This window comes from Mauremys reevesii, linkage group 16 (assembly GCF_016161935.1).
Source record: "Mauremys reevesii isolate NIE-2019 linkage group 16, ASM1616193v1, whole genome shotgun sequence".
Lineage (NCBI taxonomy): Eukaryota > Metazoa > Chordata > Testudines > Geoemydidae > Mauremys > Mauremys reevesii.
The window spans coordinates 41,423,374-41,451,204 of NC_052638.1; the positions used below are offsets into that span (position 1 = coordinate 41,423,374).

General features: G+C 59.0%; 3 protein-coding genes and 1 long non-coding RNA gene across 5 annotated transcripts; 1 reads left to right on the top strand and 3 right to left on the bottom strand.

Moving 5' to 3' along the window:
* Positions 1–1,832: 1,832 nt before the first annotated feature.
* On the bottom strand, positions 1,833–2,778 carry LOC120384678 (translation initiation factor IF-2-like). Its single transcript, XM_039503661.1, has one exon. The coding sequence runs from the start codon at positions 2,776–2,778 to the stop codon at positions 1,963–1,965; it is 816 nt and encodes a 271-aa protein (XP_039359595.1). The 3' UTR covers positions 1,833–1,962.
* Positions 2,678–15,272, top strand: GAS8 (growth arrest specific 8). The gene is made up of 11 exons (XM_039503685.1): positions 2,678–2,779; positions 3,646–3,738; positions 5,250–5,447; positions 5,749–5,955; positions 7,059–7,113; positions 7,919–8,124; positions 8,547–8,714; positions 9,170–9,256; positions 11,111–11,320; positions 14,294–14,359; positions 14,971–15,272. The coding sequence occupies exons 1-11, from the start codon at positions 2,777–2,779 to the stop codon at positions 15,118–15,120; spliced, it is 1,443 nt and encodes a 480-aa protein (XP_039359619.1). The 5' UTR covers positions 2,678–2,776; the 3' UTR covers positions 15,121–15,272.
* Positions 6,064–9,177, bottom strand: LOC120384696. Of its 2 annotated transcripts, XR_005589038.1 has the most exons (3): positions 8,583–8,721; positions 7,638–7,971; positions 6,064–7,051 (listed from the first exon to the last, which is right to left on the bottom strand). It is a non-coding gene; the product is annotated as an uncharacterized LOC120384696 (long non-coding RNA). The 2 variants fall into 2 exon arrangements; XR_005589037.1 differs by having other exon boundaries at positions 6,064–7,971; positions 8,583–9,177.
* A 477-nt stretch (positions 15,273–15,749) lies between the features above and the next one.
* Positions 15,750–27,442, bottom strand: LOC120384695 (cadherin-1-like). The gene is made up of 9 exons (XM_039503686.1): positions 27,320–27,442; positions 25,947–26,090; positions 24,998–25,153; positions 21,253–21,397; positions 20,303–20,478; positions 18,869–18,958; positions 17,162–17,304; positions 16,594–16,729; positions 15,750–15,959 (listed from the first exon to the last, which is right to left on the bottom strand). The coding sequence occupies exons 1-9, from the start codon at positions 27,413–27,415 to the stop codon at positions 15,870–15,872; spliced, it is 1,176 nt and encodes a 391-aa protein (XP_039359620.1). The 5' UTR covers positions 27,416–27,442; the 3' UTR covers positions 15,750–15,869.
* Positions 27,443–27,831: the final 389 nt, after the last annotated feature.

The following is a 27,831-nucleotide window of genomic DNA, read 5'->3' on the forward strand; positions in this document are numbered from 1 at the left end:
CTTCCCCCGGCGGGGCTGGGGCACGGGGGCGGCCGCGCCCGGACGTTGGCTCAGGCAAAGCTGCAGCTCAAGAAAACAGCCCCGGCCTTGGAGGCGGTGGAGGACCCGGGAGGGTGATGGGGGAGTCTCCGCTTTTCCAGGGATGAAGGACACAGTGGTGGGGTCTGTGCGGACACAGATCTCCTGGGTCCCTGGCCTGTGATTCCCGTTAATGCATGACATTCAAAGGCAGCCCACTGTATCCCCCAATTCCATCCCTCCCACACACGCTGCCAAGAGCAGCACCTCCTGCTGGCTGCAGCGAAGTGACATCTCTGGAGCTGCCCACAGGAGCTAGATGCAGTGAGGGATCAGGGCAGGTCACTGGGTGGGAGTTTAGGCCACTTATGTCAAAACCAGTTGCCTCAGCTCAAGTTATTATTAAACTGAAATAAATTCCAGTCAGGCACCAAAGTCAGGGTGGTCTGCTTCTCTGAGGGGCTCACAGAGGGGTGAGTGGCAGCTGTGGGGGCGGGGCTTGGTACCCTGCAGAACCCAGCTCCAGGATCTGAAAATTCGTGCTTTGGAGGCCTTGCTGGCCAATTCGTGGAAATTGCAGCCATCTATTGTGGAGGTATCAGCTGCTGGTTTTTCCTGCTCACTTCTTATGGAACATGGTGCCTGACTAACAAATTGCCTTGCATGTAGCTGCAGCCTACCTAGTGCCCGTCTTCAAGCAAACTCTGAACGATAGTAACAAGTGCCCAGCCTGGAGATGCTGCCTGAGAACAGGGCTCCAGCCCAACTCCAGGAGCACTGAGCTCATCCCTGCACAGGGTCAATTCACAGCAGTGGCCAGAGCTCAGAATAGCCAGCAAGGCTGGCAGTGCTGTGGGGAGTGTGGGCTGACACGTGCTGCAGTGGGGTGGGCTGGGTCCTCTCATCTAGGCCGAGAGGCAGGAAAATCCTGCACATCTACCATAAGAACTTTTGTTCCAGTTTTCAGTGTATAATGCACCCACAGGGCATTGGCTACCAATGTGTCCCAGGAACACTGAGTCTCTATCAGAGACACCTCCCATTCAGCATCTCCTGGGAGAGAGCCTTGCAGAGTGGTCTTGGGCCAAGTGAGTCCCAGTTCCCTCACTGCAAACACCCTTGGGATGCCAGCCTAAGGGAGGCAGACCCCAAAACGCAAAGGATGCCATACAGCAGAGGCAACACCATTAATTACATCTGGAAGCTACTTGGAAGCCCTAGTGTAGGTTGCTTCCTGTGTGGAGCCCTGCTAGGCAAGAAGGCAGCTGCATCCTGTGTCTGCTGAAGGTTATGAGTGGCCTTTGGGTGTAGTGCATGGGTGGGCAAACTACAGCCCGTGGGCCGGATCTGGCCCACCAGACATTTTAAGCCAGCCCTTGAGCTCCCGCTGGGGAGTGGGGTCTGGGGCTTGCCCCACTCCACACAGCTCCCGGAAGCCGCAGCATGGCCCCCCTCTCGCTCCTACAGGCTCCAATGGCCCCCTCCGGCACTCCAATGGGAGCTGCAGGGGCAGTGCCTGCAGACAGGCAGCATGCAGAACCATCTGGCTGTGCCTCAGCATAGGAACCGGAGAAGGGACAGGCCGCTGCTTCCAGGAGCTGCTTGAGGTAAGCACTGCCTGGAGCCTGTGCCCCTGAGCCTCTCCCCACGCCCCTAACCCAGCCCTGATCCTCCTCATGCCCTCCAAACCCCTCGGTCCGAGCCCAAAGCACCCTCCTACGCCCCAAACTCCTCATCCCCAGCCCCACCCCAGAGCCCGCACCCCCTGCTGGAGCCCTCACCCCCCCCCGCACTCCAACCCCAATTTTGTGAGGATTCATGGCCCACCATACAATTTCTATTCCCAGATGTGGCCCTCAGGCCAAAAAGTTTGCCCACCCCTGGTGTAGTACCATGTAGAGTGCATGCTGCATGCTCCCTGCACTGTGAACAGGTTTCTTTGAATCAGGTGAACTTCACATCAGAAAGGTGCCTGTGGGCAGTGGCATCTCCGGTTTTGTTATCTGTTCGCACTATGACTTCCACATAGGGAAGCTCAGGGGACACCAGGCAGGTCATATCTGGATCATCCTGCTCCACGGAAACCTGTGGCTGGTGCTTGTGTCTTTCCAGGTGCCTGGCAGCCAGGGGGTAGATGGGCGGGTGGGAGAAGCACAGGAATGGAGCCTGGATGCTCTGCCACCTGATGGCATCATGCTGAGCTTCGAGTCTGACTGGCCACCCCTGTCCCTGTCCCCCACCCGACAGCCGGGAGCCCGACGTGCTGCGCACCCACAGACTGGCTGGCACTGGGCCCCAATGGCCGGGCGAAGGGAGGAGGGTCAGACTGCCCCCCCCGCAGTCTCGGGCAGTTCCGCGGGCTCCGGAGCCCGCACACAGGCCGGGGCTTGGCTGTGCGCCGCCAGGAAGGGGCGGGGCGGGGGAAGGCGCCGCCCGGACACCCCGGGGAGGGGCCCCGCCGCCTGCGGCCCCAGGGGCCAGCGGGAAGGGCCGAGCTGCAGGGCCCGGGCTCCCGGCGGGGCGGGGCGAGCAGGGTCTGGGGCAGGGCCCGGCCCGCGAGGGGCCCCGCCCGGCGCACTGGGCCCCGCCCCCCGAGCCAGGCCAGGCTCCGCAGGGAGCAGCGCCGCTGGCGGTTGCTAGGGCCATGGCGCGCGTCGCTATGGGCGGGGCAGCCCGCCCGGAGTTCTCGCGAGGCTTCCCCGGCGGTTGCCTGGAGACTCGCTGACTCTGCCGAGCCCGAGCAGCAGCTGTAGGAGCCATGGTGAGAGGGGGGGACCCTGGGGTCGAGGGGAGCGCTTGGGGGAGCCCCAGGGTTGGAGGGGTCCCCTGGGGGATCCCCTGCGTTGGAGGGGTCCCCTGGGGCGCTGGGGGGAGCCCCAGGGTTGGAGGGGTCCTCTGGGGGCACTTGGGGGGAGCCCCTGGGATCGAGGGGTCCCCTGGGGCACTGGGGGGAGCCCCTGGGTTGGACAGGGTGGCTGGAGGGAAAACACTGGGTTCAGGGGTCTATTGGGGGGCAGCAGCATTTGGGGCAGGCAGCAGAATTGTCCCATTTCCTCTGTGCCTGGGCACTTTGCTCGGGACTCAGGGCTGCAGTGGCCTTTCTGGAGCTGCAGCTGGGCTGGTCAGTGCCCTGAGCTCTGGGTCATACAGTCCTTCCTGGTGACGGGTCATTCTGAGACCTTGGCTGCACCAGCCCGTGGCACCTGTTCCCTTCCCCTCAAGTGCATGCCCCTAACTCGTCACAGGGCTCAGGCTGCTTCAAAATGCCCTGGCTGGTTAGGACAAGTTCCACCACATGGGATCTGGGTGAGCGAGGACACACCAGACATAGCATGGGGAGTGTGAGAGGGAGCCATGCATCCCAGTCCCCAGCACCAGAAGTAGCAGTACCAGTGCAGTCTTAGTTAATTGCTCTAGTGTGGAGTTTCTTGTACCTTTACTGACCCTCCAGCCCTCTCAAAGCTGCACCCCTGGCCTGTGTGGAACTGGATGATCCCACCTTGTGTCATCTCATTGATAAGAATGACATCCACACCCAGTGGCTCCCCAGCAGCCCAGGTCAGTGGCGCCTCTGTAGGTCTGAGCTATGTATGCACGCCTGTCATGTATATTGTTTTCTTTTCTAAGGCGCCCAAAAAGAAAGGTGGCAAAAAGGCCAAGGGGAGCAAAGCTGCAGCGGTGGTGGATGCTGTCCCCCCGGAGGACATGAGCAAGGATCAGGTGAGAGCTCACAGCATCTCTCCTAGGGCTCTCTGCCCTAGGGCTTCACATGGCCACCGAGCTCCTGGCGAGAGGAGGCTCCCATTTGTAAGGATTATTGGTGGCACAAAGTGCACAAGGTTTGGTTCAACCCATGGAGATGGCAGATGGTGAAGGTTAGTAGAAAAGACAGGGTGGGTTTTCACACCAACAACTGCACCGTCCCTCACATGCCTGAACTATTTGCACGGGTGTCACAAGAGTGGACTTGTTGTGGGCTTTGGGGTGTAGTTGGGTTCCCAAAGGGTTTAACCATCTCATCTCTCCCTCTCCAGAGCTTCCATAACTTCCCTGTGTCCCTCATCTAGCCTGCACTCTGTTGCCCGTGAGCAGGATTCTGTGCCCTTCTCTGCACCCTGTTCCACTGTTTAGTAGTTATAAAAGGTTTTCTGTGACACAGTCTAGCATTTCCCTGTTAGTCTGAGCGCTATGTCTTGTTCTGTCTTTTGTTTCCTATTGGAAACAGCCCCCTCCACTCACTCTGATACAGATGTATAACCCTTTTAGAACTTGAATTACTGATGAAATCAATGTCTGTTGTCCACTGCTTGCATCCGAAGAAGTGGGTATTCACCCACGAAAGCTCATGCTGCAAAACGTCTGTTAGTCTATAAGGTGCCACAGGATTCTTTGCTGCTTCTACAGAACCAGACTAACACGGCTACCCCTCTAATACTAGGGCATTCATACACCCCATGCCATAAATACACCTTCCTCTTCTCTCCGGGCCCAAGCAAACTAATTCCTCAAGTGGTATTCGTTCAGATTCAGGTCTATGATTGTTCAGTCAGTGGTTTGATGATTTGCAATCATGCTAGCTGCTGCGCTCTCATCACATCTTAAGTGAAGCCAGTGCTTGACTGAGAGAACGGACTAGGTGTTGCGCAAAGGGGAGTTAGTGATTCAGGAGGTAGGGCTCTTCCCTAGTATTATTATTTAGTATGGTAATGTCCAAAGGCCCACTCAGGGTCAAGGCCCTGCTTTGCTGGCTGCTATACAATCACATATGAAGACATGAGCCCTGACCCAATGTCCCTGCAGTCTAAAAGAGGAGCCTGCAATTCTGAGTCAGAATTGGTTGTTAATGAATGCAGCACTGCTCTTCCAGATGACAAATAGATCTGCGGGTCTGTTCTCTTCCAATCAATAAAGATGCCTTAGCTCCCTTTCCCAGAGGTCAGGGTGTTAGTCCCAGTATCCATATCTTAATGGCTAATTACAGCCTACCTCCCTAAACGCCCTGTGGTTTCTTTTGGATATGGCATCGTCACTTCCCCTCCTAAATTTCTGTATCCTGTTAAACAGCTGCCATGCTCCACCCAGAGGTGGCTGTAGGGATTGCTGTGGGTAGTTTGGAAAGAGCTTTGGGCCCCCAGAGGGTGACAGGTGCTAGAGAGACATAAGTCAGCAATTTTGTGGGAGGAGAACTCCCCCACCGGTGCCTTCACCAGCTGTGCTTGTTGGCTCTGCAGCTGGAGGAGCACATTGTGCGTCTCCGGGAGGAGCTGGACCGCGAACGGGAGGAGCGCAACTACTTCCAGCTGGAGCGTGACAAGATCCACACCTTCTGGGAGATCACCCGTCGGCAGCTGGATGAGAAGAAGGCGGAGCTGCGCAACAAGGACCGTGAAATGGAGGAGGCCGAGGAGCGGCATCAAGTGGAGATTAAAGTGAGAGGCTAAGGGAGGACGGTTAGTGGATTCCAGCTCTCCTTACGGGTGCCACAGATCCTTCCTTGGCTGTGCCCGTAGTTAGTAGCACCCGGTGTTCTTTGAGTGAGCCCTGAGGGGGCAAAGGGAATTGGGCAGGACACTAGCAAGGGGTGTCTCAGGCAGTATCAAATGTGTTCTTGCCAGCATCTGCTAATGCCCCTCTTCCCAAGCCCCTGCAGAGGGCTGGGTCCCCGCTGCTGGGCTCCCCCTGCTCCCATCCCTGTCTGTGGCTTTACACCACTGAGGTCCTTTTTCCCAGGTTTACAAGCAGAAGGTGAAGCACCTGTTGTACGAGCATCAGAACAACATCACAGAACTGAAGGCAGAGGGCACTGTGTCCATGAAGCTGGCCCAGAAGGAGCACCGCACCCAGGAGACGGAGCTGCGCAAGGATATGCGCACCTTGAAAGTGGAGCTAAAGGAGCAGGAGCTGGCCAATGAGGTGGTGGTGAAAAACCTGCGCATGGTACGTTGCTCTCAGGCAGATAATCATGGGGCTGGGGACACCTTAGCTGCAGGGCTTCTCCAGCCTCCTCACCGCAGCCTGGAAGAAGAGAGCAGCAGAGACGCCGGAGCAAGTCGAGGTTTAGGTGGTATTGGCGTGTAACGGAGATGGGAGAGCCCAAGGTTAGCTTGTCAGAGAAGGAGGCGAGAGGAGGCACCTGGCTGAGACATCCAGGCTCTGAAGGGCTGAATGGAGACTGATCAGTCCCTGACTCTTGCACCATCCCCGTAATGTGAAACTAAGGGGTCACCCAGTGACATCTGTGGGAGAGCTATTTAGAGTCACTGATGGAAGTCTGTCCTCCCGGGGCTGGGAGTCAGCCAGTAGGTTCAGTGCCGCAGGAGTCAGAATCCAACCCGGGGCTGGAGAACCTGGTGACCAGTAACTGCATGTGTCACTTTGCAAACTGCAGTAGGATTGGTAATCAAACCATGGGCTCCAGGGCATCAGCTGATCCCCATGGGGTCAGGAAGGATTTTTGGCATGGCCAGGTGCATTGTGGGAATTTGTGTCCTCCTCAGACATTAGTCATTTCCTGGGGCAGGATATTGGGTAATATGGACCAAAGGTCTGATTTGATCTAGCAGATCCAGTGCAGTTCCCAGAGCTATGCTGGGTGCTGGTGCACTGACATGGGGGTTACTGTAGGCAGAACCAACCTGGTGTGTGCTGCACAAGGAACCCTGGGGCATGGTGGAGCGGGCACTGGAATCGGTGTTTGCCAAACAGAAATGGCCAAAGTCAGTGGGGAAAGAAATGTCCCTGGAGAGTGATACTGTCCATAAGCCAGGGGGAGTGCCCCTGAAACACACTTGCAGGTTCAGTGCAGGCTCCCTGCATGTCCCAGGTGTCTGAATGTAGTCCATACATCCGGGGGCACACTCAGCAGCCTCTGGCAGAGCGGGCATTACTGGCACAGCAGGTCAGCAGCCCTCAAGCCTTTCGGTGATGGCTTTTCACTGCAGCCAGGTGCGCAGATGGCCTTGACTCTGAGCCTGTGAGTAGGGGAGGATTTCTCTCTCTGTTTGGCTATCCAGGTTTAATGTGCAGCTTCTCCCTGTCAGAAACAAGAGGAGGAGATCACACGGCTGCGCAGCGACTTTGAGAGACAAGTGAAAGGTCAGTTCCTATTTGGACTCCTGTATGAAACCCAGAGTGAGAGCTGCCTTAGCACTCATCACACTGTGCCTCCACTGGGCTCCCTCCCCAGAGCAAAACAGGGCCCCACTGGCGGATGGCCATTCTCCTCCTCCTTCCCTCTTCTGCTGCTTGTGGGCTGTAGGCTGAGCGGCTTGTTTGAATTCCCAGGAGCAGCTTGTCTGCGCATGTAGAATGGATCAGAGCAGCACCAGCTGCGGGTGCTTTGCTGCCACTCAGGGTTGGACTCAGGTCTCACTCTGCACTGCCTGTCTCCATGTGGCAGTGCAGCCCTGCTCCCCCCATCTCTCTCGGGGGGGATTGTTTAACACTGTGGTCTGGCGGGCACCACAGTGGGCACCAAGCAGTAGGTAGTGCCCTTCACAGCTGCTTACTGGCTCTCTGGATCTGCAGGGCTCTGGGGCTGGAGGAGACTTTACAGGCGCTTTGGCCTTGTGCTGGTACCTCTTTATTACAATGTGGTTTGATTTGCATGGGCTGATTACCTGAGTGTTTCTAGTGTTCCCACGCCCATGGTGTCTGGGCACCGCCGTCAGCCAGGCTTTCTGGGCATTCCCTTCCATGATTCTGCTGTAACTGCTCCATACACTAATGGGAGCTGATATGGCACCATTAATGGGCATCCTTTCCAAGAGTACCATCCCCGTAGTGTGGACTGACCAAGTAGCTTGTAGCAGCAGCAAAGGGGTGCTCATGCACTGGGTCCCAGCCTGTCTGGCCTGCCCTATGGGGTGGTCACTCAGCTATGTGTGGTGCTTCCCTTCAGAGATTGAGGCCAAGTACGACAAGAAGATGCGCGTGCTGCGGGATGAGCTGGATCTGCGGAGGAAAACAGAGATCCATGAGATCGAGGAGAGGAAAAACGGACAGATCAACACGCTGATGAAGAACCACGAGAAGGCCTTCAGTGACATCAAGAACTACTACAACGACGTCACCCTCAACAACCTGGCACTCATCAACACTCTCAAGGTAACGCTCGCCTGTGCCCGGCGCCGGAGTGGGGACACAGCTGGGCCAGAAGCCCAGTGTGGAGAGGACTGACGCTTTCTTGGAGGTGACAGTTCCTGCCTGTTAACTCTACACGCATTTCAGTATTGGCTTCCCATTGAGTGCCTTCCACTGCAGGGGTTTTCCCAGCTGCTTCATATGCTTTGTGAGCACCATCACCTCTAATCCTGAGGAGTGGTGACACTCATACACAATTACACTCATGAAGATCATGCAGCTGCTTTATAAACATCCCCATTGTAAGCCATCTGCTAGGATGCTGCTGCAGCAGTGCTACATGCAGTGCTTGGGAGTCCTGCAGGCCTGGGGTCTCCTGCTGCGATGCCCCATGCTGGCAGCCCTGCTCAGGGACTCAGTACTTGTGTATCTGCCCCTGAGAACAGGAGCAGATGGAGGAGATGAAGAAGAAGGAGGATCACCTGGAGAAGGAGATGGCGGAAGTGCTGCTTCAGAACAAGAGGCAAACAGAGCCCCTGCAGCGGGCCCGGGAGGAGGTGGCCGAGCTGCAGAAGAAGCTAGCCCACTACGAGAAGGACAAGGAGGCACTGGCTGTGAGTCAGCTGCTCGGCTCCCATCCGGTTTAGGTCCCATGTCCTGTAGTGTCTCTCCCACTCCTTTTCAGAGCACTCCTTGTGCTGTGTCCAGGGTACAGACTGGGCTTGAATAGTGGCCTCTGCTGGTCATCTGGGAACTACATTGACAGACTCCAAAATGGAATCCCCTTCAGTGCTTGGCTTACGCTGGTGTCCTCAGCATAGCATCTGGTGGGGATTCCCGAACTCGGGGTGCAGAGGATCTCACTCTAGTGGAGGAAGGGGAATAATGGATTCCTGCCCCCCGGGGCTGACTCCTGAGCCGCACGTGTCTTGTTAAGAGAGAGAGGATTCTGTGCGGGTGATGCCCAGCTTGGGGAGCAGAGTCTGGTATTCTCCTGTGCCGCCTCTCCCCTGCCCCAGGAACCCATAGCATGCGTCTAATCTCTTTCCCTTTCTCCTCCCCTCTGCAGAACACAAAGGCCCGTTTGAAAGTCACTCAGAAGGAATTAAAAGACCTTCAGTGGGAACATGAAGTGCTGGAGCAGAGGTTCAGCAAGGTGAGAGCCATGGGCAGGAAGTGAGAGCACCTGAGCATGGGGAGTTCCCTTCCCACCCCAGCCCCCTCTGAACAGCTGGGATCCTGGGGTGAGATGATGTCACAATGGTAACGTTGTAGATGACTGCACAGGCCTCAGCTCAGCCTGGGGTTGTCCTGGGTTCTGACACCCTCTGAGTTCCGTGTGAGCGGCTGCCTCCTCTGAGCTCTCTCTCTGCTCTGCCATCTCCTGTGCTCAGTGGACAGGCCCAGCTTTGTACTTGACTAAACAATAACACATGCTCCGCTGGTCCCTTCCTGGCCTGGGGTTGCCTGGCTGCAGCATTAGGCCAGGAGGAAGACAAGAGAGATTGTTGCTGAGAGTCTCCCTGCTACGGTGAGGGAGTGCTGGATACAGCACAGCAACAGATCACCACTGTGGAGCCCCAGCCTTTCCACTGGAACTAGCATCCTCGGTCTCTCCTCTAACCGCTGGTTTTGGGATGCTCCCTGCTCTGACCAGGCGGATTCTGTTACTGGCATGCCAGCCTTCAGGGAGCATGCTTCAGATTAAGTGCTTGTAGCCTGAGGGTCTTTCCCCCAGCTGCGTGGGTTAAGACAGCATGGAGCTTGTCTGCAATTCGCAGAGAATCCCCAGCAATGTGAACATTGATAGGAGACCTCATTAACAAGCTGTCATTGAGGCAGCAGCATATTCAGTGCATTTGGAAATAGGCTTTGGAGGATATGTCTTAATTCAGACACATTAACTAGATAAGAGCCAAGGTTCTCTTAGTTGCTGCTGCTAACATCTGCCATTCCTACCCGCTGCAAGGCGAGTGGGTGATCCCTGTATGCACTTGGCGTTGGGGTTACTCTGAGGGCCAGAATAGGGTCCTGGGGTCTCACAGCCATAGACTTTAAGGCCAGAAGGGACAAATGTCACCATCTAATCTGACCTGCAAAGCACAGGCCAGAGAACCTTACCCAGTAATTTCTGCATTAAGCCCATAACTTTGGTTTGAGCTATAGTACATCTTTGAGAAAGACATCAGTCGTGGTTTAAAGATTCGAAGTGATGGAGAATCCATCACGCCCCGAGGTCAGTTGATCCAATGATTAATTCCCCTCACTGTTAAAAAAGGAGGAGACTGTGGCTACCAGAGGATGGTTTCAATCCATCAGCCTCTGGGCCCAGCATGCTGCCATGGCACCGCTCTGCTAGGAGCCAGGATTCATGGTTTCTCTTCCCATATCTGTTATTGATTCATGGCGTGACCTGGGGCCAGTCTCTCAGCCAGCCCATCTTGACCTGGGGATAGTGATACCTGCCTCTCAGAGATGACCTGAGGATTGGCTAATGTTTACAGAGCACTTGGGCCCCTTTGGATAAGCACAAAACGTAGCTGTTGAGGTGGAAACTAGGACAGGAGCTGGGCATACAGTGCAGAGGAATGAAAGTGGGCTAAGGGGGAAGACCCGCGTCCTACGGGGAATCCGTCTGGGGCAGGAGCTGTTTGGTGGGGGTAGTTTATGACATTCCTGGCTCTGGCAGGTACACTGTGCTTATTAAAGTCAGGCCCATGGGGTGCATGTGCTAAAGAACACACATGCAGTGGTGCTGACTGGGGAGAAATGCTCCAGACTCCTCATTCCTCTTGCTTCACAGGGAGGGATTTTCCCACTGGGAGTCGGGTATGTTAACTTCCACTGAAGTTTCCAGTATTGGCCATGTCAGGGGCATGCCACCCAACCTGGTGGCCCATTGGTCAGTCCCAGTGTGGCTGTTCCTGCACTGCAGTGCAGAGCAGATGGTTTTGAAGGCATGGCATGGAGCTCTCCTTGCCAACTGGGTGTGTGTCTCTCTCCTGAGCAGGTGCAGGCAGAACGAGACGAGCTCTATCAGAAGTTCACCAAAGCTATTAATGAGGTACAGCAGAAGACTGGCTTCAAGAACCTGCTGCTGGAGCGCAAGTTAAAGGCCCTCTCCAACATACTGGAGAAGAAGGACGTGCAGCTTAACGAAGTCCTCTCAGCCTCCAATCTCGACCCCAGCGCCCTCACCATGGTCACACGCAAACTGGAGGTACCGTACCCTGCTTCAGGGTCTTGGGGGAGAGATAGGAGCGGAAGGGTCCCTTCTTGCTGGGCTTGCCCCCTCCCCGCTGCAAGGGTTAGGGCTTGGGGTGACAGGGCTGCACTGGGGGCCGGGCCTGCTCTGTGGCTAAACATGGGCTAAATCTCTGGCCTTTTAACCTCAGCACCAAAGAGTTGAGAGCAGTCTCTGTAGCTGGAGAGGGATCCTGCTGGAGGCAGCAGGGGGCTACATTCGTGGTGCAGACAGGCTTGGAGAAGGCATCAGAGAATGGTCCCTTTGTGACCAGGCGGGAGCCCTCTCCTTCTCCCTGCACCCTCTGAGGAGCGAGGACCAACCTTGTGGGACCCCACACTCTGTTACTCCCTCCTGGTGGCTAGCTGAGCTTGGTAGTTTTGTCAGAGCTTCTGCTCTGTTAGCGCAGCCCCAGGCTTGTGGTGCAGGAGGAGAGGCCCAATAGAGTGGGAGGACGGGAAGATTCACCCCTCGTCTTCGGAGAATTTCACCTCTAAGATGTGTGTAGAGCTGGGGTCCTGGCACACCCAGGGAAAAGCCCTGACATGGTCCATTGTCCTGCCAGAATCCCTAGGCTACCGCTGTGGCAAGGGGATGGGTTTCAGCGGCCTCCTGTCACTGCCATGAAGGCCATTGTATGGGTAACCCCCCGGGGCACTAGGATTCTCCTCGCATGAGGGGCAGCTCAGTGCTGAGTCTCGCTCCCGCAGCTGTGGAAAGGGCTGTGCCGAGTCCCATCCCACAGGAGAATTGTCGGGGCTGCTGATTCCTTTGTGTGCCAGGCTCCGCAAGCCGGGCACTCTGCTTGTTTGTACTCTGTCAAGGTGAGGGATGGAAGCACCCTGAGCAGCAGCCTCACCCAGGCTTCCCCTGGCCAGCTCTGCGGAGACAGCCTTCTCCTGGCTGGCCCCACCCCCGGCAATCTAAGCAGGCTCCACTCTGGCCATGCCACCACGTGGAGCTGGAAGGCGATTCCTCGCTCGAAGTGTCATACTGGGGCAGCAGCCTCTCCTGCTGCCTGCACCTCTAGAGCGACACTGGGATTTTAGCAGGTAGCTCGATGAGAGCTAGCACGGGTATGTCTCCTGGAGCTGGCAATGACACCTGCCAGCTCTAGTGGAGGCATACCCGGGGCTTTATGGCCATGGGGGCTAGTGGGGACGTAATGACCAATGATGAACTAAGATGAATCTCACTAGTCAGTCCCCCCCCCCACACCACCTGCTTTCCTTCCTGGCTCTATGGCTCACAGCAGGCTCTGGGACGTCTGGCACCCTAAAAATACATGGCAGGGAGCTCCTGGGGCGAGGGGAGAACAGGCTTAGTGATTCCACATTCCAAGCAAGTGGCAGCAGTAACAGGAGAAGCAGCACTTGTCTGCCTTTGTCCCAGCCCAGCTCCAATGGGCTCAGGACTCAGGAGAGCTGGGTTCCTGGCTCAGCCATGGATTTCCTGTGTGACCTGGGGCCAGTCACTTCATCCACCCCGTGCTCAGCTTCCAGCACTATAATGGAGATACAATTTCCCTCCCTCCCTCCCTGTGGTGTTGTGAGGATGAAGTAACAGTGCTGTAGTGCTCAGACACTGGGGATGGAATGAGCTCCACTGCCTGGCCTGGGGGGAGCAGATCACAAAACACATTCTTCAGAAACCACCAAGGCAATGATCTCTCCAGCAGCTGCTGGCGGTGCTGGAGTCTCCAAATTCCTTTGCTCAGCTGCCTCTTGCAGGCTACATCTACACTGCAAAGCTTCTGGTCTGTAACTCTGCACTGGTGCCGTGCAGCCTGGGCCCTGGCATTTGAGCAGTTAGGTGACGGAGCGGCAAAAATGCAGCCCTGGCCTTCCCCTCACACTAATGTTAGCAGAGCGGCACTGTTGGTACATCTCAGGACCGATTTAACTAGTGTAGACAAGCTCTCGGTGGCACCAAGGTCAGAGGCCCCTGGTTGGGTTCTGGGAGCGGAAAGGCCAGGCAGCATACGTGAGGCATAGCCACCTCGCCTCATCACAACTCCATACCCCGCCAGGGGTTCCTTTCATAATATGGCCCCAAACTGGGGGTCCCCTGCCTTCCTGAGACCAGCCCCTGAGCAGGGCCCTCCACCCTGTTGTTCGTTTGCTGCCCTCTGCAGAGCACAGGCTGCTGGCAAGTCAGGCACCTCATGCTTAATAGACACATGTGCAGCCTCCACACATCCCACAGCTTCTGCAGCAAACCAGCCGCTTAACCAAAGGGAGAACATATTCCTGAACCCCAGAATGTCAGACCAGGTGGAGCAGTTTGACAAGGGGGCTCAGAGAAAGGGCCCTACTCAGCCACCAGGGCCCTGGATCTCCTCCAGTCTCAGTTTTCTCCAGCTGCAGAGCCCGGGGGTCTGTGCTAGGCTGGCTGTCAATGGGCACTGGGCACCCAGAAGGGCTGGATTTGGACCCTGTGGTTGTGAGGCAGGAGGGTGGGATCGGGTGGGGACTGCTTGTCATGGGAAGGTTTCAAGGCACTCTTAATGCCTCCCTGGGGACTAAGGTCGTACTCCATAGAGTGGCCTGAGGATTCCCTCTGTCGTATCTGTGGCTTGGTGCTGGGAGGAAACCAGGCTGGAGTGGGGTGATGCGGGCTGCGAGCTCCCGCAGTGCCGTGCAGGGGCATGGGCTTCTCCACAGTGTTCGTTACCTAAGGGAGCATGAGGCCATGTCTAACCTACCAGAAGCAACATAAACTGGCGGCAGGCAGCACTAAGGCATCTCAGTCTCTGGGTCAGTTACACTGAGCAGGGTTCTGGGGTTATGTTCCGGTCCCCCCAGCCAGCAGGCACCACCTCCTCTGGCAGCACTGTGGGAACCTTGCCACGCCAATCTCTGCAGCTTTCCCGTGGCACCATGCTGAGCTGGGCTCTGACCCATGCCCGGGGGACCCAACCAGTAACAAGGCTCTGATCTCCCTTCCCAGGACGTGCTGGATTCCAAGAACAACACCATCAAGGATCTCCAGTACGAGCTGGCCCGAGTCTGCAAGGTGAGGAAAGGGGACCCTGCTTCTCTCCCGCCCCAGTGGAACCAGGCAGGGTCAGCGCTGGGACATGCCACATGGTCACATGCCCTGCAGGGAGAGTCCTCCTGTGCAAAACCTAATGGGGATGGAGGAGAAGCTCCAGGGCACTGCTCCTCCGTGGCTCTGTTAGACGTCATCTCTCCTGCAGGAGAGGAGGCAGTGGAGGGGCTGTTCCCGCACACGTGTGCACAGACAGACACAGCCTTTGCCCAGCACCTCCCTTGTGGTATCAGGATTTTAATCCTCTTGATTATGTGGCAAAGCTAGAAAGAGCTGGCCAGGCAGCTCAGCCCTCTGGCACATTGGCATCTCCTATTGTGTGGGCAGCCCTCGCTGCTGGGCAGGAATTAGACACACGGTGCTGGTTCTCTCTGTGAGGGGGTTACCCAGGGGCCCCCAGCACCCAGACTGGCTCAGGGCCCGAGATCAGGTTATGATGACAGCTCCCCTTTGCCCCTGCCGGGCACCACCGGGGATGGTGCAGGAGTGGGTGCTCTGCACGGGTAGGCGCTAGCTAGTGAAGACCTGTGCGTGGTGTGCACTTCCCTGGGACTCACACTCTGCTTCACTTCCAGGCACACAACGACTTGCTGCGCACCTATGAGGCCAAGCTCACAGCCTTCGGGATCCCCCTGGACAACGTGGGCTTCAAACCACTGGAGACCACAGTGATGGGACAGACGCTGGGGCAGGGCCCAGCCGGACTCGTTGCTACCCCAACCTAGCACTGCTGGGCACATGCTTGTCCATCACCTCTTGGGTTACGCTAAATATTGTCAGCAGCCTCCCCACGTGCTCCTGTCCCAGCACCACAGGGAGGGGGCTGGGCTATGGCTCTGCCTCATTAAACAGACCCCAGAAAGGTTTTTAAGCAGGCTCCAAAGGAACCGTTTTTCACTTCCCAGGGCAGGGCAGGGCCGGGCGCAGCGTGGAAGGAGACCTCTCACAGCCCCGTGTTCCCTGGCCTAGAGAACGTGCCAGCCAGCCAGCTGCTAGCTGGCCCCTGGGTAGCGCAGCACCGTAAGCAGGGGAGTGTCGCCACTCCAGACCACACCCATGGCATCCATATGCAGCCTGTTCTCAGCCAGCCCGGCACCCATAGGCCTCCCAGCTAGGCCCTCTCCTGCCCTGGGCAGGGGCTGGAGCCCAGAGGCCTGCATGGGTCTCCTCTGTATGCCCAGCTCTCTGCCTCGGGAAGAGGGATGAGCCCTGCTGGCTCTGGAGGGAGAACTGGGTGCCTGAGCAGCAGAGCCGTGCTGCCCTTCCTGGAGCTGAGCTCTCCGTCTCCGTGGCTGCTTTACCACTCGGATCCGCAGAGCTCGCTAACGAGCAGCTGAGTGCGTCAGGCTAAGGCGAGTGCTGCTGAAAGAACCCTTTAATAGCGTAGCCGCCCCCCCCCACGTCAATTCCTCCAGCCCATCTCTGGAGCCAGGGCCAGGCCGGCCGCGGGGGCCGACCTGCTCTCCCTTGTGCTCTAGCTCCCCTTGTAGGTGGTGTAGGAGAAGGGGCTGATCAGCAGAGGGATGTGCAGCTTCCGGGTTTGCTCTGTGACCGTGAAGACAACCTGGCAGAGACAAGGGAGAAGCAGGTTACGTGTGTGACACAGCGTGTGCTGGCTCGGAGGAGCCTCGGCCCCACAGCAGTTTGATCTCTCGCAGACGGTCCCTAAGGGACTGTAGGAGCAGCGCCAGGGCGGGAGGAAATGCGACCCTTTCCCATTGACAGTGAGCGGCTCCAGCACTGCCGGGGATTGCTGGGGACAGAGCTGCAGATTAGCCGTGTAAAGTGCTTCTGTGCTGCACTGAGCCCTAGTCACTCTGACATGGCAAAGGCGATGGGTGGGGAGCGGGGAGACGGGGCCAGAGTCTGCCCCCTTACGCTGCTGTCAGTCTGGAGCCGCTGCCCTGCCAGGCCACGAGGCAGAGTTTACGGTGGAGTATCAAAGAGTTTGACCCTTGGGCTCCAGTGCATTTGTAGCATCTGTGGCAACCTCCCCTGACTTAGTGGAGGATTCTGGAGAGGCAGTCACAGAGCAACCCGTGTCCTGGGCGTCAGGCACTCCACGTGCTCCCTGCCTCCCGGGTCTGCACATGCTAGCGCTGGCACTGGCTCTGTAGACAGGGCTGATTCTCCTCGCTCCTGCTTTAACCCGGGTGAGAGAGATTGGGCCCAGACATGCTCCTCGTTAGCAGATTTACCTCCACATAGGGGTAGAAGCTAGTGTAGCCCAGTTGCTGCCAGTAAGCCCCAGTGTCGAAGTGCAGCTTGTATGTGCCAGCCTTCACCTGCCCAGGAGCCAGGCAGAGCGGGCAGTGCCCATCCACGTTGGCAGAGCTGAAATCCAAACGAGTGTATCAGACTGAAGCTGTCCACCGCCCCCTCCTTGGTGCCCTGGAGCCTCCTTGCTGGGAGCCAGGCCCAGCTGTTGGGATGACGTGCTCCCCCCATGAGCAGAGCAGGAAGCAGAAGGCAGAACAAGGAGAGGAGTGACAGCAGAGGAGAGCGCCTGGGGGTGGAGCAGGCAGGGGGGTCGTTCCAGACGGCAGGAGCTGCCCCCAGGGACTCCAGGAGACGGTTTTTGGGCAGCACCACCTTGTGCTGTGTGTGCATCACTCCGCCCTGGGAGTTGACGGGGAGATTGAACCGTAGTGGGTCACGTCAGAGCATAGGGTCTGTCTCCCCACACCCACCAGGCCTTTGCACTTAGGGGGGTTGTGGGGTGGCCTTCCCCTTCCAGGGGCAGCCCATCTGCCTCACCACACCTACCTCTTCATCAGCTCCATCCACTGCAGCCCGGGGCCTTCGAGCCGGGACAGGTGCATGGCCAGGCCTGTTGCGGGCTGGCCCGTCAGAGCGTTCACCGCGTGGATGGTCAGGGAGCTGCTAGGGGCCTCGGACATGTTTTTGACCTGGGACACAAGATAATGAGCCAAGCGGGGCCCCTCACGCCTGGCCCCCAAAGCCCCACAGCCACTCCCCCGCCCCACGGCAGTGCCCATCACACGGGGTCGCACGGGCGAGCACTGGCGTGGGCAGCAGGGGAGCAGCGTCTCCGTGCTCTGGTAAACGGGGAGGGCTCGGAGGGCAGAGCGCAGGGCACTCAGGCCTGCTCTACGCTCCATCGCTAGGGTGCTCCAGGCTGGGAAAATCCACCCCCTGCGCACTGTGGCTCTGCTGACCTGACTCCCACCTCCCCCTCTGTACGGGCAGCCCAGGCAATGGAACAATGCCTCCGTCAGCCCAGCGGCCAGCGCTCAGCGGGTGAAGTCTGAGTCCAACCCTGATGGAAAATCCCCTTCTAGCAGCATGGGGAGGTGAGGCAGCTCCCTGGTCCGATGGGGGGTGAGGCAGGGCCCCTGGCGCACGCCCAGGCCGATGGGGGAGAGGGCATGAGGCAGGGCCCTGGTGCACCCCCAGGCAGATGGGTATGTGTGTGTGAGGCAGGGCCCTGGTGCATGCCCAGGCCGATGAGGGGTGAGGCAGGGCCCAACCCTGATTTCTGAAGCCCGCACAGCAGAACCGCTGTCCCCAGCACTGTCTAACCTCATGAACGTGTGGCATCGCCCCAGCAGCTCTGACATAGATCAGGGCAGCGCAGAGCATTGGCCAGAGCCAGCGAGAAACCCCTTCTCTAAGCAGGAGTCAGGCTGTGCCCACTGCTGCCCAGGCTTTGGGGCACCCTCCCTCTGCTGCTCCTGCCAGCCCAGCTGCTGGGCCTGCCCTCGCCTGCTTCGCCCAGCCGTGCCCTTCACAGGCAGCAGAGCAAACCCCACTTCAAGGTGCCAAGGTAGAAAAAAAAAAGCAACTTTGGACTTGGATGTTTTAAGCCTGTTTTTTTACCCAAGTTGCTGCTCGCGGGTTATTGTGCTTTACTCCCCTGCGGGGTCTTGGCAGGTTTTTGTGTGTGTCAGTGGAGCCCTGCCCAGCGTGTGACTGATAAACTCCGCCCCCCTTCTGCCTGACAGCCAATGGGCTGTAAGGATTTTTTTTTAAGTGAGTGGAGCCACATGATTGGCCAGTCCACTGGTTTTGAAAAAGAGGGTGAATTTCACTGATTGGTTCCCCACAGCTATTTAAAGAGCAACAGGACAGCCAGGGCTGAGTAAAGGGTATTACCTCCCTGCCAGCCAGGGAATGGGAGACCTGCCCTGGGTGGGGGTGGAAGCTGCTCACTGGTGGCTGGGTGCTTTCAGAGCTGTGGGTCGCTTGTGAGACCCATGTCAGCTTGTGGTTTTTGAAAAAGCTGTCCCCCTCCAGCCAGTCTCTCCCGCCCCAGCTCTGCCCCCCCACTGGGGACTCCTGTGCAGCCCCCTGGCAGGCTTGCTAACTGGGTACGGGCAGCGGTTTGATGGCACTGGCTAGCAGTGGGTAGTGTAGAGGCAGCTGCCGGGTCTGTGGCCCCAGCATCTCTAGTAGTGCCCTGTGTGTTAATGGAAGCCCAGCCCCGACCTCGCCACAGCCTGGGAGCCTTACCTGCACCTCAATGACAGCAGTGGCGGAGGCTGTGAACCCCTCTCCCTGCAGATCTGCAGCCTGCACTGTCAGCCTGTATTGGGGGGCAGTCTGTGAAAGAGAGAGAGACACACACACATGGGGCTCAGAGCGGGGCCTTTCCCCTGTGTGGCTGGGCCAGGCCTTGCTTTCCATTAACTCATTGCTCACCCTACTAGAGCTGCCAGCATGTTACAATCTAGGGTGACCAGATGTCCCGATTTTATAGGGACAGTCCTGATTTTTGGGTCTTTTACTTATATAGGCTCCTATTACCCCCACCCCCATCCTGATTTTTCACACTTGCTGTCTGGTCACCCTATTACAGTCACAAATGCGCTGCTGTTGGGAAGGGCGGGTGGGTGGCTGGGGGAGCTGCCATAGGGGAACACAGACCAGGGGCTGTGCCTGGCATTGCTGGAAGGGCCAGGGACCGCGGTCGGAGCTGCAGCCAGGACAGAGCCCTGTGGGGCCGTGGCAGTGAGGATGAGCTGGCGGGACACGGTGCGTGGGCGAGGGAGGGCAGGGGATGTGAACAGGAAGGGGTGACGTGGTCTGACTGACGGACAAGGAAGATGATTTAACGGTGCCCTCTGAAGCTCTTCACTGGGAGCCTGCAGCAGCCATCTTGGAACTGGTGTGGCCGGAGGTCCTGGAGACTCCTGCCTTGGCACAGCCACACAGTCCAAGGGAGGGGCTCTGGCACCACCAGTCATTTCCCATGTGGCCTTGGGCAGCTCCCTGCCCTTGCCATGGCTGTTTCCCCTTCTGTGACACAGGAATAATGGTTCCTCCACCCAGGGCAGGCCAAGAAGACCTGTGACTGCTGGTGAAGCAGGGGAGGAGGCAGCGAGATGGGGCGAAGGGCTGTTGCTCCCGGTTGCAATGGACTGCGAAGGGACAAGGGTGGGGCCTGTGTCTCTAGAAAGGCCACGTGTGCTCACGTCCCCAAGGAGTGTTCCGTGCCCAGTTCCCAGTGCAACCTCTCTGCTGGGCTCAGGCTCGGCAACAACGTGTTTCTACACAACCCAACGTGGGGCTGAGATTTGATGCATTTAAATTAGCTGAATTACCCGAACACGGACAAACGATTGGGCCTCCCATGGGGGCGGGGGTCAGTTTCTAGCACTGCAGAGATGCCCATTGAACCCCCCACTGCCTCCCTGCCAAGCACAATTCACTCAGCCCGAGGGCTGGCCGGGCAGGGGAGGTCTAACATGGCACAAGCGCCCAGGAGAAACGGAGAGAGCAGAAGTTTGCCAAAGACATCCTGCAGCGTGACACGGATTGCACCAGACACCTGCCCCCCCAATGCGTCTCGGTGCGGCGCTCGCCCTTCAGAACCTAGGGCCGTCCATCCGCTCTGTGCAAACGCAACACACGGACGTGCCTCCGACCCAACGCTGCGGCACTCACCTCTCTGTCCAGCCCAGTTCCAATCACACTGATGACGCCAGTCTCCGAGTTGATGGTGAACATCTCTCTGTGGGGTTGTTCAGGTATCTGCTGCAGGATGGAGTAAGCAATGACCCCATTGTAGGTGTTTACACTGTCGTCTGCATCTGTGGCTGTCACTTGCATCACGGAGGTACCTGGGCACGAGTTTAGAGTAACACTATTTTTCTAGTTCTAGGACACAATGAGATTGGAGACGATTCTCCAGGACGTACTGCCAGGAACAATCCCGCCCTGGCCCGCCAAGGGGGATGGGGGAAGGTGACTAGATCAACCACCAGGCATTTCCCATCCCTAACGTCTGCAGTCACCAAAGAAGGGGAATACGATTGTAAGCGCCCCGGGGCAGCGCAGGCGGAGCCGTCAGCCCAGAGCCATCGATCTCACTGGGGCGATACAAAGACTAGAGTCCTAGGAGCGTCTCACAGGTAAACGGGACAGCACCATTCGGAGCTACATTTACTGTTACCAAATTAGCTCCCCTGTGCTCTTCCAGTTCTCGTACCGCCCCCACCCGCGGTATCTGCACCGAGCGCCTGCTCCCTGCCAGCCCCAGAGCCTTCTGGGAAGGTAACTGGTCCCCTCCGCGGGGTCTGTAGCGAGGCGGGTGCTCAACCCCAGGATGCCGACTCTCCTGCAGGATCGGGTGGTTGAACTGCTGGGTTGCAAGGGCAGGGAGAGTCTGCTCCAAGCCCAGCCATCCGCACGAGCAGCCCGCTCTGGACAAGGCGCCTCTGCTCAGTGGGCAGATTTTAGCCCCTTTGGGTTATTCTGGGATTTAAATTCTTCAAAGCAAAATTAACCCAACACTCAAACAGCCCCCGTCTCTCTCTCTCCTTGGATGGAACCCTCCAAAGCCACATCTCATGTCCGGTGTGTCTCAGCCCCCAGTAGGGGCTCTGCTCACATACCTGGCTTGGCTCCTTCTCCTACGGCGCCTGTGAAGACGCTCTGGGTGAACTGGGGTTCGTTGTCATTCTGGTCGCTCACGGTGATGATGATCTCCATGGGGCCCTCCACGCGCTGCCCATTCGCAGACACAGTGTGGGAATAGAGCTGCAAAGGCAGCACAGGGGGTAAGGCACCATCAAGCCACCCTGTGAGTCCTGCAGCCACCTGGCCACGAGCAGCCGGCAGCGCCCGCCACACCCAGCCACAGCTCCGAAAGCAGCCGGCAGCGCCCGCCACACCCAGCCACGGCTCCAAAAGCAGCCGGCAGCGCCCGCCACACCCAGCCACGGCTCCGAAAGCAGCCGGCAGCGCCGCGCACCCGCCACGGCTCCGAAAGCAGCCAGCAGCGCCCGCGCACCGCCACGGCTCCAGCGGCGGCAGCGCCCGCGCACCCGGCCACGGCTCCAGCGGCGGCAGCGCCGCGCACCCGCCACGGCTCAGCGGCCGGCAGCGCCCGCCGCACCGGCCACGGCTCAGCGGCGGCAGCGCCGCGCACCCGGCCACGGCTCCAGCGGCGGCAGCGCCCGCCGCACCCGGCCAGCTCCAGCGGCGGCAGCGCCCGCGCACCCGGCCCACGGCTCCAGGCGGCCGGCAGCGCCCGCCGCACCGGCCACGGCCGGCGGCAGCGCCCGCTGCACATGACCTGGGCGGCAGCGGCACACGAGCAGGCGGCCCGGGCACGGCGCCGCAGGCGCCGCCGGGCGCAGCACCGCGCGGGGCGGCGCCAGCGCAGCCGCTGAGCACGGCCCAGCGCGCGGCCGCCAGCTGCGCACAGCGGGCACGCCAGGCTGCCTGCTGAGCCGTGCTGCGCGGCCTCGGCTCTGCCACTCGCAGCTCAGCTGCTGCTCTCAGCAGGCCCTAGGAGGCGGAGGGGCCCTCCTGGCGGCGCCCAGCTGGGGTCAGCACCTCCTCTCTGGCTTTACTCTGCCAGGCCTTGGGGAAGAGACTGTGAGGGGGAGGAGAGGGCAGCTGCCCTCTGGACCATGCTGTGACGAACTGGGAATGTTCTTAATGTTTTCTCTGAATACTGTGTTGGTGCCTCAGTGTCCCCTCTGCAGTTCTTAAGTATCTAGGTGGTGGGATGGGGGTGTGTGATTGCTGCAGAGGAAGGGGCCAGTGCACCTAAATGCCTGACACTTGGTCTCCTAGCAACTGATGGCCTAGGCCCCTCCCCTGCAAGGTGCCAACGGAAGGTGTTGGAGACAAAGAGGTCAGGTGACCTCCTGGCCCAGGAAAGGAGCTGAGCAGAGAGGAGGGGCTGGAGGGTGAGTCAGTCTGGAGCTGGCTGGGGACAAGGAGTGAGGGCAGACGTGGGGGTCTGGCTCACTGCCCACAGAATGGACCCGGCCGAGGGGTCCGGTTCGCTGTATCTACAAGCTCTGTTTTAGACCCTATTCCTGTCATCAAATAAACCTCTGTGTCACTGGCTGGCTGAGAGTCACATCTGACTGCAAAGTGGGGGTGCAGGACCCTGTGGCTTCCCCAGGACCCCGCCCGGGCAGACTCGCTGTGGGAAGCGCACGGAGGGGCAGAGGATGCTGAATGCTCCAAGGAGAGACCCAGGAGGTGAAGCCGTGTGAGCTTCTTGCCCTGAACAAGTCTGCTCCAAGGGAGAGGAGGCTCCCCAAAGTCCTGACTGGCTTGGTGGGGAGCAGTTCCAGAGCATCGCCCAGTGACTCCGTGACAACTGGTGGCAGAGGTGGGATGTACTGCACCCTGTGAATGGCGATTCTTGCAGTAAGTGACTGGGGAGCAGTAAAACAAAGGAGGGATAATGGGGACCAGGCGTGCTGAAGGCTCAGAGAGGGACGGTTTCAGGGGGCAGTTAACCTCTGGGAGTGTGTGACCAGCGAGAAGGACTGTTGGAGTAACGGGGTCCCCCTGAGGACTGCAGTGAGCAGTCTCGGGACGGAGGAGCTGCCGCTTGACCCTGGGAAGGAGAAGGATTTTTGCAGTAGCAGGGTTCCCCTGAGGATTGCAGGAGCGGTCCCAGGGGCGGAGGAGTCTGCAGCTCGACCCTGGCAAAGAGGTGGTGACACGAGAAGGGCTGGCACACCAGGGGTTCTTCCTGGAAACCATGGGGGAGCCAAGAGCACACAGGCCTATGAGTCCAGAGCAACTTGGGGGCGGTGAAGTTACGGCCTATCACCATCTCCTTAAGAAGGACATTGTGATCCTGGGCACACAGAGAGGGTTACGCATGGGGAAGCTCACCAAGGCCCAGTTAATTGTGCAGCTGGAGGAGGAGGACAAGGACCGCTCTGAGGAGCAGATTCCTGACCCAGATGGGGCTACAGGAGGATCTGGGAGCAGCTGGAGCAGCAGCCAGGCATCCCCGAGAGTCTGGTCCCCAACCAGACGAGGGTCTTCACGCTCGGGTTCCCCATCAGGGGATCGGAGACGGATGGGATGGGAGCAGAGCCCGAGAGAGTGTGAGGACCGTGAGAGAGAGCAAGAGCCCGAGGAAAAGCTGCAGGAGAAGCAGCAGCAGCCTGGACTGGCGATGGTGGAGCAGAGAGACATAGGGGGGCTGCCCAGGGGTCAGTGGGGAGACACGCCTGGGGTGGCGAGACCCTGGGACAGAGAGAACTGTGGTGGTGCAGCCACAGATGCTGAGGGCTGTGGGACCTGGGTGAAGGTCTCCGGGGTGAAGCCCCTCGCCCTGCCTATGGCCCGGATCCCTGTGCAGACCCAGGAGGGGTCAGGCTGGCTGGTCGTTGGGGTTCTCCAGGATATTGGCTGGGAGGCCCTGTTGGGGGGTGATTGTGTCTCTTTGGGACAGGATCCAGGCCCTGGGTTTGAATTCAAATCCAGGGAACCAATTGGCTAAGATGGAAATAGTCAGTGCAAATGACCTGGCTGGCAGTGGGGAGAGGCTGCTGGGCTCAGGATACCTGCCTACCTGTAACCAGACCCCTGGGGCTGAGTGGGAGGGAGAGATGCTCCCCACCCCTCCTGCACACCGGCTCACGCTGGCTCTGATGCTGTGACCAGAGCAGAGAGTTCACTGCCTGCCCCCACAGGGACAGCCAGAGCAGCGCTGAGCACAGGGGGAGCTGAGACCCCAGCTGAGTGGGGGGACACCCAGGCAGGGCAGGTCGGCTGCCAACCAGGTTTGCCTGGTCCAGACGTGCTGCTGGGAAGTGATTACACAGCAGGGACGGACTCAGGGGGGCTGTGACCCCAGGCCCAGCCAGCGAGAGGGAGCAGGTCCCACTCCCTGCCCCAGCAGCTGAATCCCAGACCGAGCTGCAGAGGGATCCCTCCTTGGAGAAGCTGAGGGAACTTGCTGGCCACAGCGCTGCAAACCCCTTGGGGAAGGCTGCAGGGACAGAGTCCTGCGGGAGAAGGGATTCCGGTACCGGGAATGGGCTCCCCAAGGGGAAGTAGAACTGGGGGAAATAGGGAAGCAGCTGGTGGTGCCCCAGGAATCCAAGGAGAGACCCAGGAGGTGAAGCCGTGTGAGCTTCTTGCCCTGCAGACAGTCTGCTCCAAGGGAGAGGAGGCTCCCCAAAGTCCTGACTGGCTTGGTGGGGAGCAGTTCCAGAGCATCGCCCGGGGACTCCGTGACACATGCAATATGAGAAATGGAGTGAAACCCAGTTCACTGGAGCCTCTGACCCCTTCTCAGCCACCTCCAAGATCCAGGGGCCATCAGCCCCTGAGAACATGCCCCTGCTCCATCCACGGCACCCAGGGACTCACCGTGTAGTAGCTGATGTCCTCTCTGTCCAGCGGCTGTGTCACCTTCAGCCATCCCGTCTCCCTTTCGATGATGAAGACGCCCACAGGGGGGGTGTCTACCCCCTGCCCCGTGATACTGTAGAAAACCTGGATCTCTTTGTCCCTGTTGGATTTGATCTGTGCCAGAGAACAGGTGGGTCATCCAGGGGAGTCTGAGCACCGCGCCCCAGCCTGTGCTCCCCTCCCCATCTGTCCAGAACCTGCAAGGAACTGCTCACATCCAGGCTGCTCCTCGCTGCCTCACTTCCTCCCCAAGTCTCTCCCCTCTCAAAGCCTTCTACAGCATGTAGATTCCAGGACACTGCCCCTGTTCCACCAAGCAGCACCAGCATCTTGTGGGACACCCATGGCAGCTCTGCTATGTTGACCCACCCCTCTGCTGGGATCTCCCACCTTTAGCTGAGTCAAGGGCACCAGAGACCACTATTGTACATAGTGCCTAAGCCACGTGGGTAGGGGGATGAATAGGAGACTAAGGAAGAGCAAAGTCTGAAAAAGGATGTACGGGGGGAGGAATAAGGGTTGCTATCCCAAACCCTCAATGATGGCCTACCTAATTGCCCCAGAAGAACCCCCCCAGACACACAAGTTAGGGTGAGGCAGGTTAATGTGGGGAGGGGACGTTCGCCTTGCAGCCACCCTGCAGGAGAACCAGGGCATCTTACACCAGAGCAGTCAAATGGGTGGACATCTTTGCCAGCAGCACATAATTCTGCTAAAGGAGCTGTTTATAATATATGCAAATATATGATAATATGCAAATTAGTATGCTAGTGATTTGCATAACACATCATACATGGAGCTGCACTTGGCAGTATAAATTCCCCACAGCTCCCCATACATCCATACACACCGTGCCTGGCAGGTAGTGCCAGGCCACCACCACCACACTGCCAAAGGCCTCCCATACCTGAACCAGCCGCTTGGGGAAGGGCCCCCTCTCATTCTCAGGGCAGTTGATTGGAGGGATGACCCAGTCTCTCTTCTGCCTCTTCCGGCCAGGGCTGGCCTTTGGGACCATCAGCCCAGCTGCCTGAAGGCAGGGGAAGAAGTCCTGCAGGGCAGAGAGAGCTGCTAGGAAGGGAACCAGGGAGCCACTGGGAACCCAAACAGCCAAAGAAGGAGGTGAGTTCTGCCTGTTGCCTGGGGCGTGGTGCTGCCCCCAGTGCCGGTTGCTAGGTGTCTGTGGGGGTTGCAGGGTGTTTATTGCTGATCCTGACCAGGGATCCTGGGACCAGACATGGAAATGCCCCATCAGGGCTGCTGGAGCCAGCGCAGGGCTCTAGCCTGTGCATCCTGCTGCTGGGGCCAGCCTGAGTGGGAGGGAGATGCTGGTTAGTGTCCCTAGGGCTGCTCTGTGGGGCTGGGGGCAGCAGGCTCCCTGTGGGGCTCCCCCCAGCCTACACTTCCTTGGTGGCTGCTTTCTCCTTCGCAGCTCCTGGAAACTGGCCAGAAAGCCCAGGTGCCATCTTCAGTTGCCCGGGGTCCAACGTGAGAGGGGCCAGAGTGCCTTGGGGGGAGGGGGCTCAGTGCCCTGTCCTGGAACCAGACACCCCTGGCATATCACGGGAGCCAGGGCAGGGCGCGCACCGAGTCCAGGGCAATGTCCAGCCCCCTGGCACAGGCTGCTCCAGACGGCAGCAGGGAGAGCAGGGCTGGAGCCGTCAGCAGCAGCCCATTCAGTGCAGGTTCCCAACACACACACTCTGTGGCTGTCCACTGCCCAGGACCGTGGGCAGCAGCACCCAGCCCACCACGACGGCACCCAGGGGCCAGGACAGGCCTCTTCCAAAGCAGCTGACCCGGGTACCAATGCTCCCTCCCCTTCCGGGCCAGGTGTGGCTCAGGAAGGGCCTGAGCAGCTTCTCTGAGAGCACAGGCTGCAGCCCCCGTCGGGCAGCCGTGGGCAGAGGGACGGACCCCAAGGGCTGTGCCACCTTCCCTTGAGCCCTGCCAAAGTCTGCTCCCCTTCCCCATCCCTCACCAGCGAGCCTGCCCCATCCCATGCCCCCAGGGCCTGCAGGCTCTACCAGCCCCCCAAATCTCTCTCCCTCCCCCAGGGCCTGTGCTCCCTAGCCCGCCCCATCCCAAGCCCCCCATGGCACTCAGGGTCTACCTGCCTCCCAAATCTGCCTGCCCTGCCGGGGGCCTGTGCTCCCCCTGCCCGCCCTGGGACCCACGCGCTCCCCTGGAGTCTGGACACTGCCTGCTCTGCCGTCCACGCTCCCCTTCCCCACCCCCGCTGTGTTGGACCCTCCCCCCGGCCCCTAGCGATCCCCCTACCTGTGTGAGGAGGAAGAGGAGGCTGAGAGTGGAGCAGCGCATGGCTCTGGCTGTCTGCTGGCCCTGTGAGAGCCTCCGTCTGGCTGGCTGGGCCATAGGACAGCTTCCCCACCCCGACCTTCAGCAGGGGCAAAGTCTGCGTGGTGGGCTGGATTTTGGGAAGAGTTTGTGCTGCAGGCTCCAGCAGTCCCCCATCGCCCCCCCCCCCACACGCCTGGGGGACAGCCTGGCAGCCTGGCCTGGAGCAGGAGCTGGGTGGCAGCACAAGTTAATTATTACCACTCATGTTCATTGCGCTGGTGCCCACGGCCATTGTGCAAGGTGCTGCAGACACAGTAGCCAGGCCCTGCCCTGAGGTTTCCAAGCGACATTGGCCGGACACAGGGTGGGGGAAGTGACCCACACAACGGGGCACGTGCCCGTTCGGGGGGGCATGGCTGGAGCACACAGCCGGTCGGCCCAGGACAGAGTCTGCTCACAGCCGCAGCGAGTGCTTCACCGGCCCCCTAGAC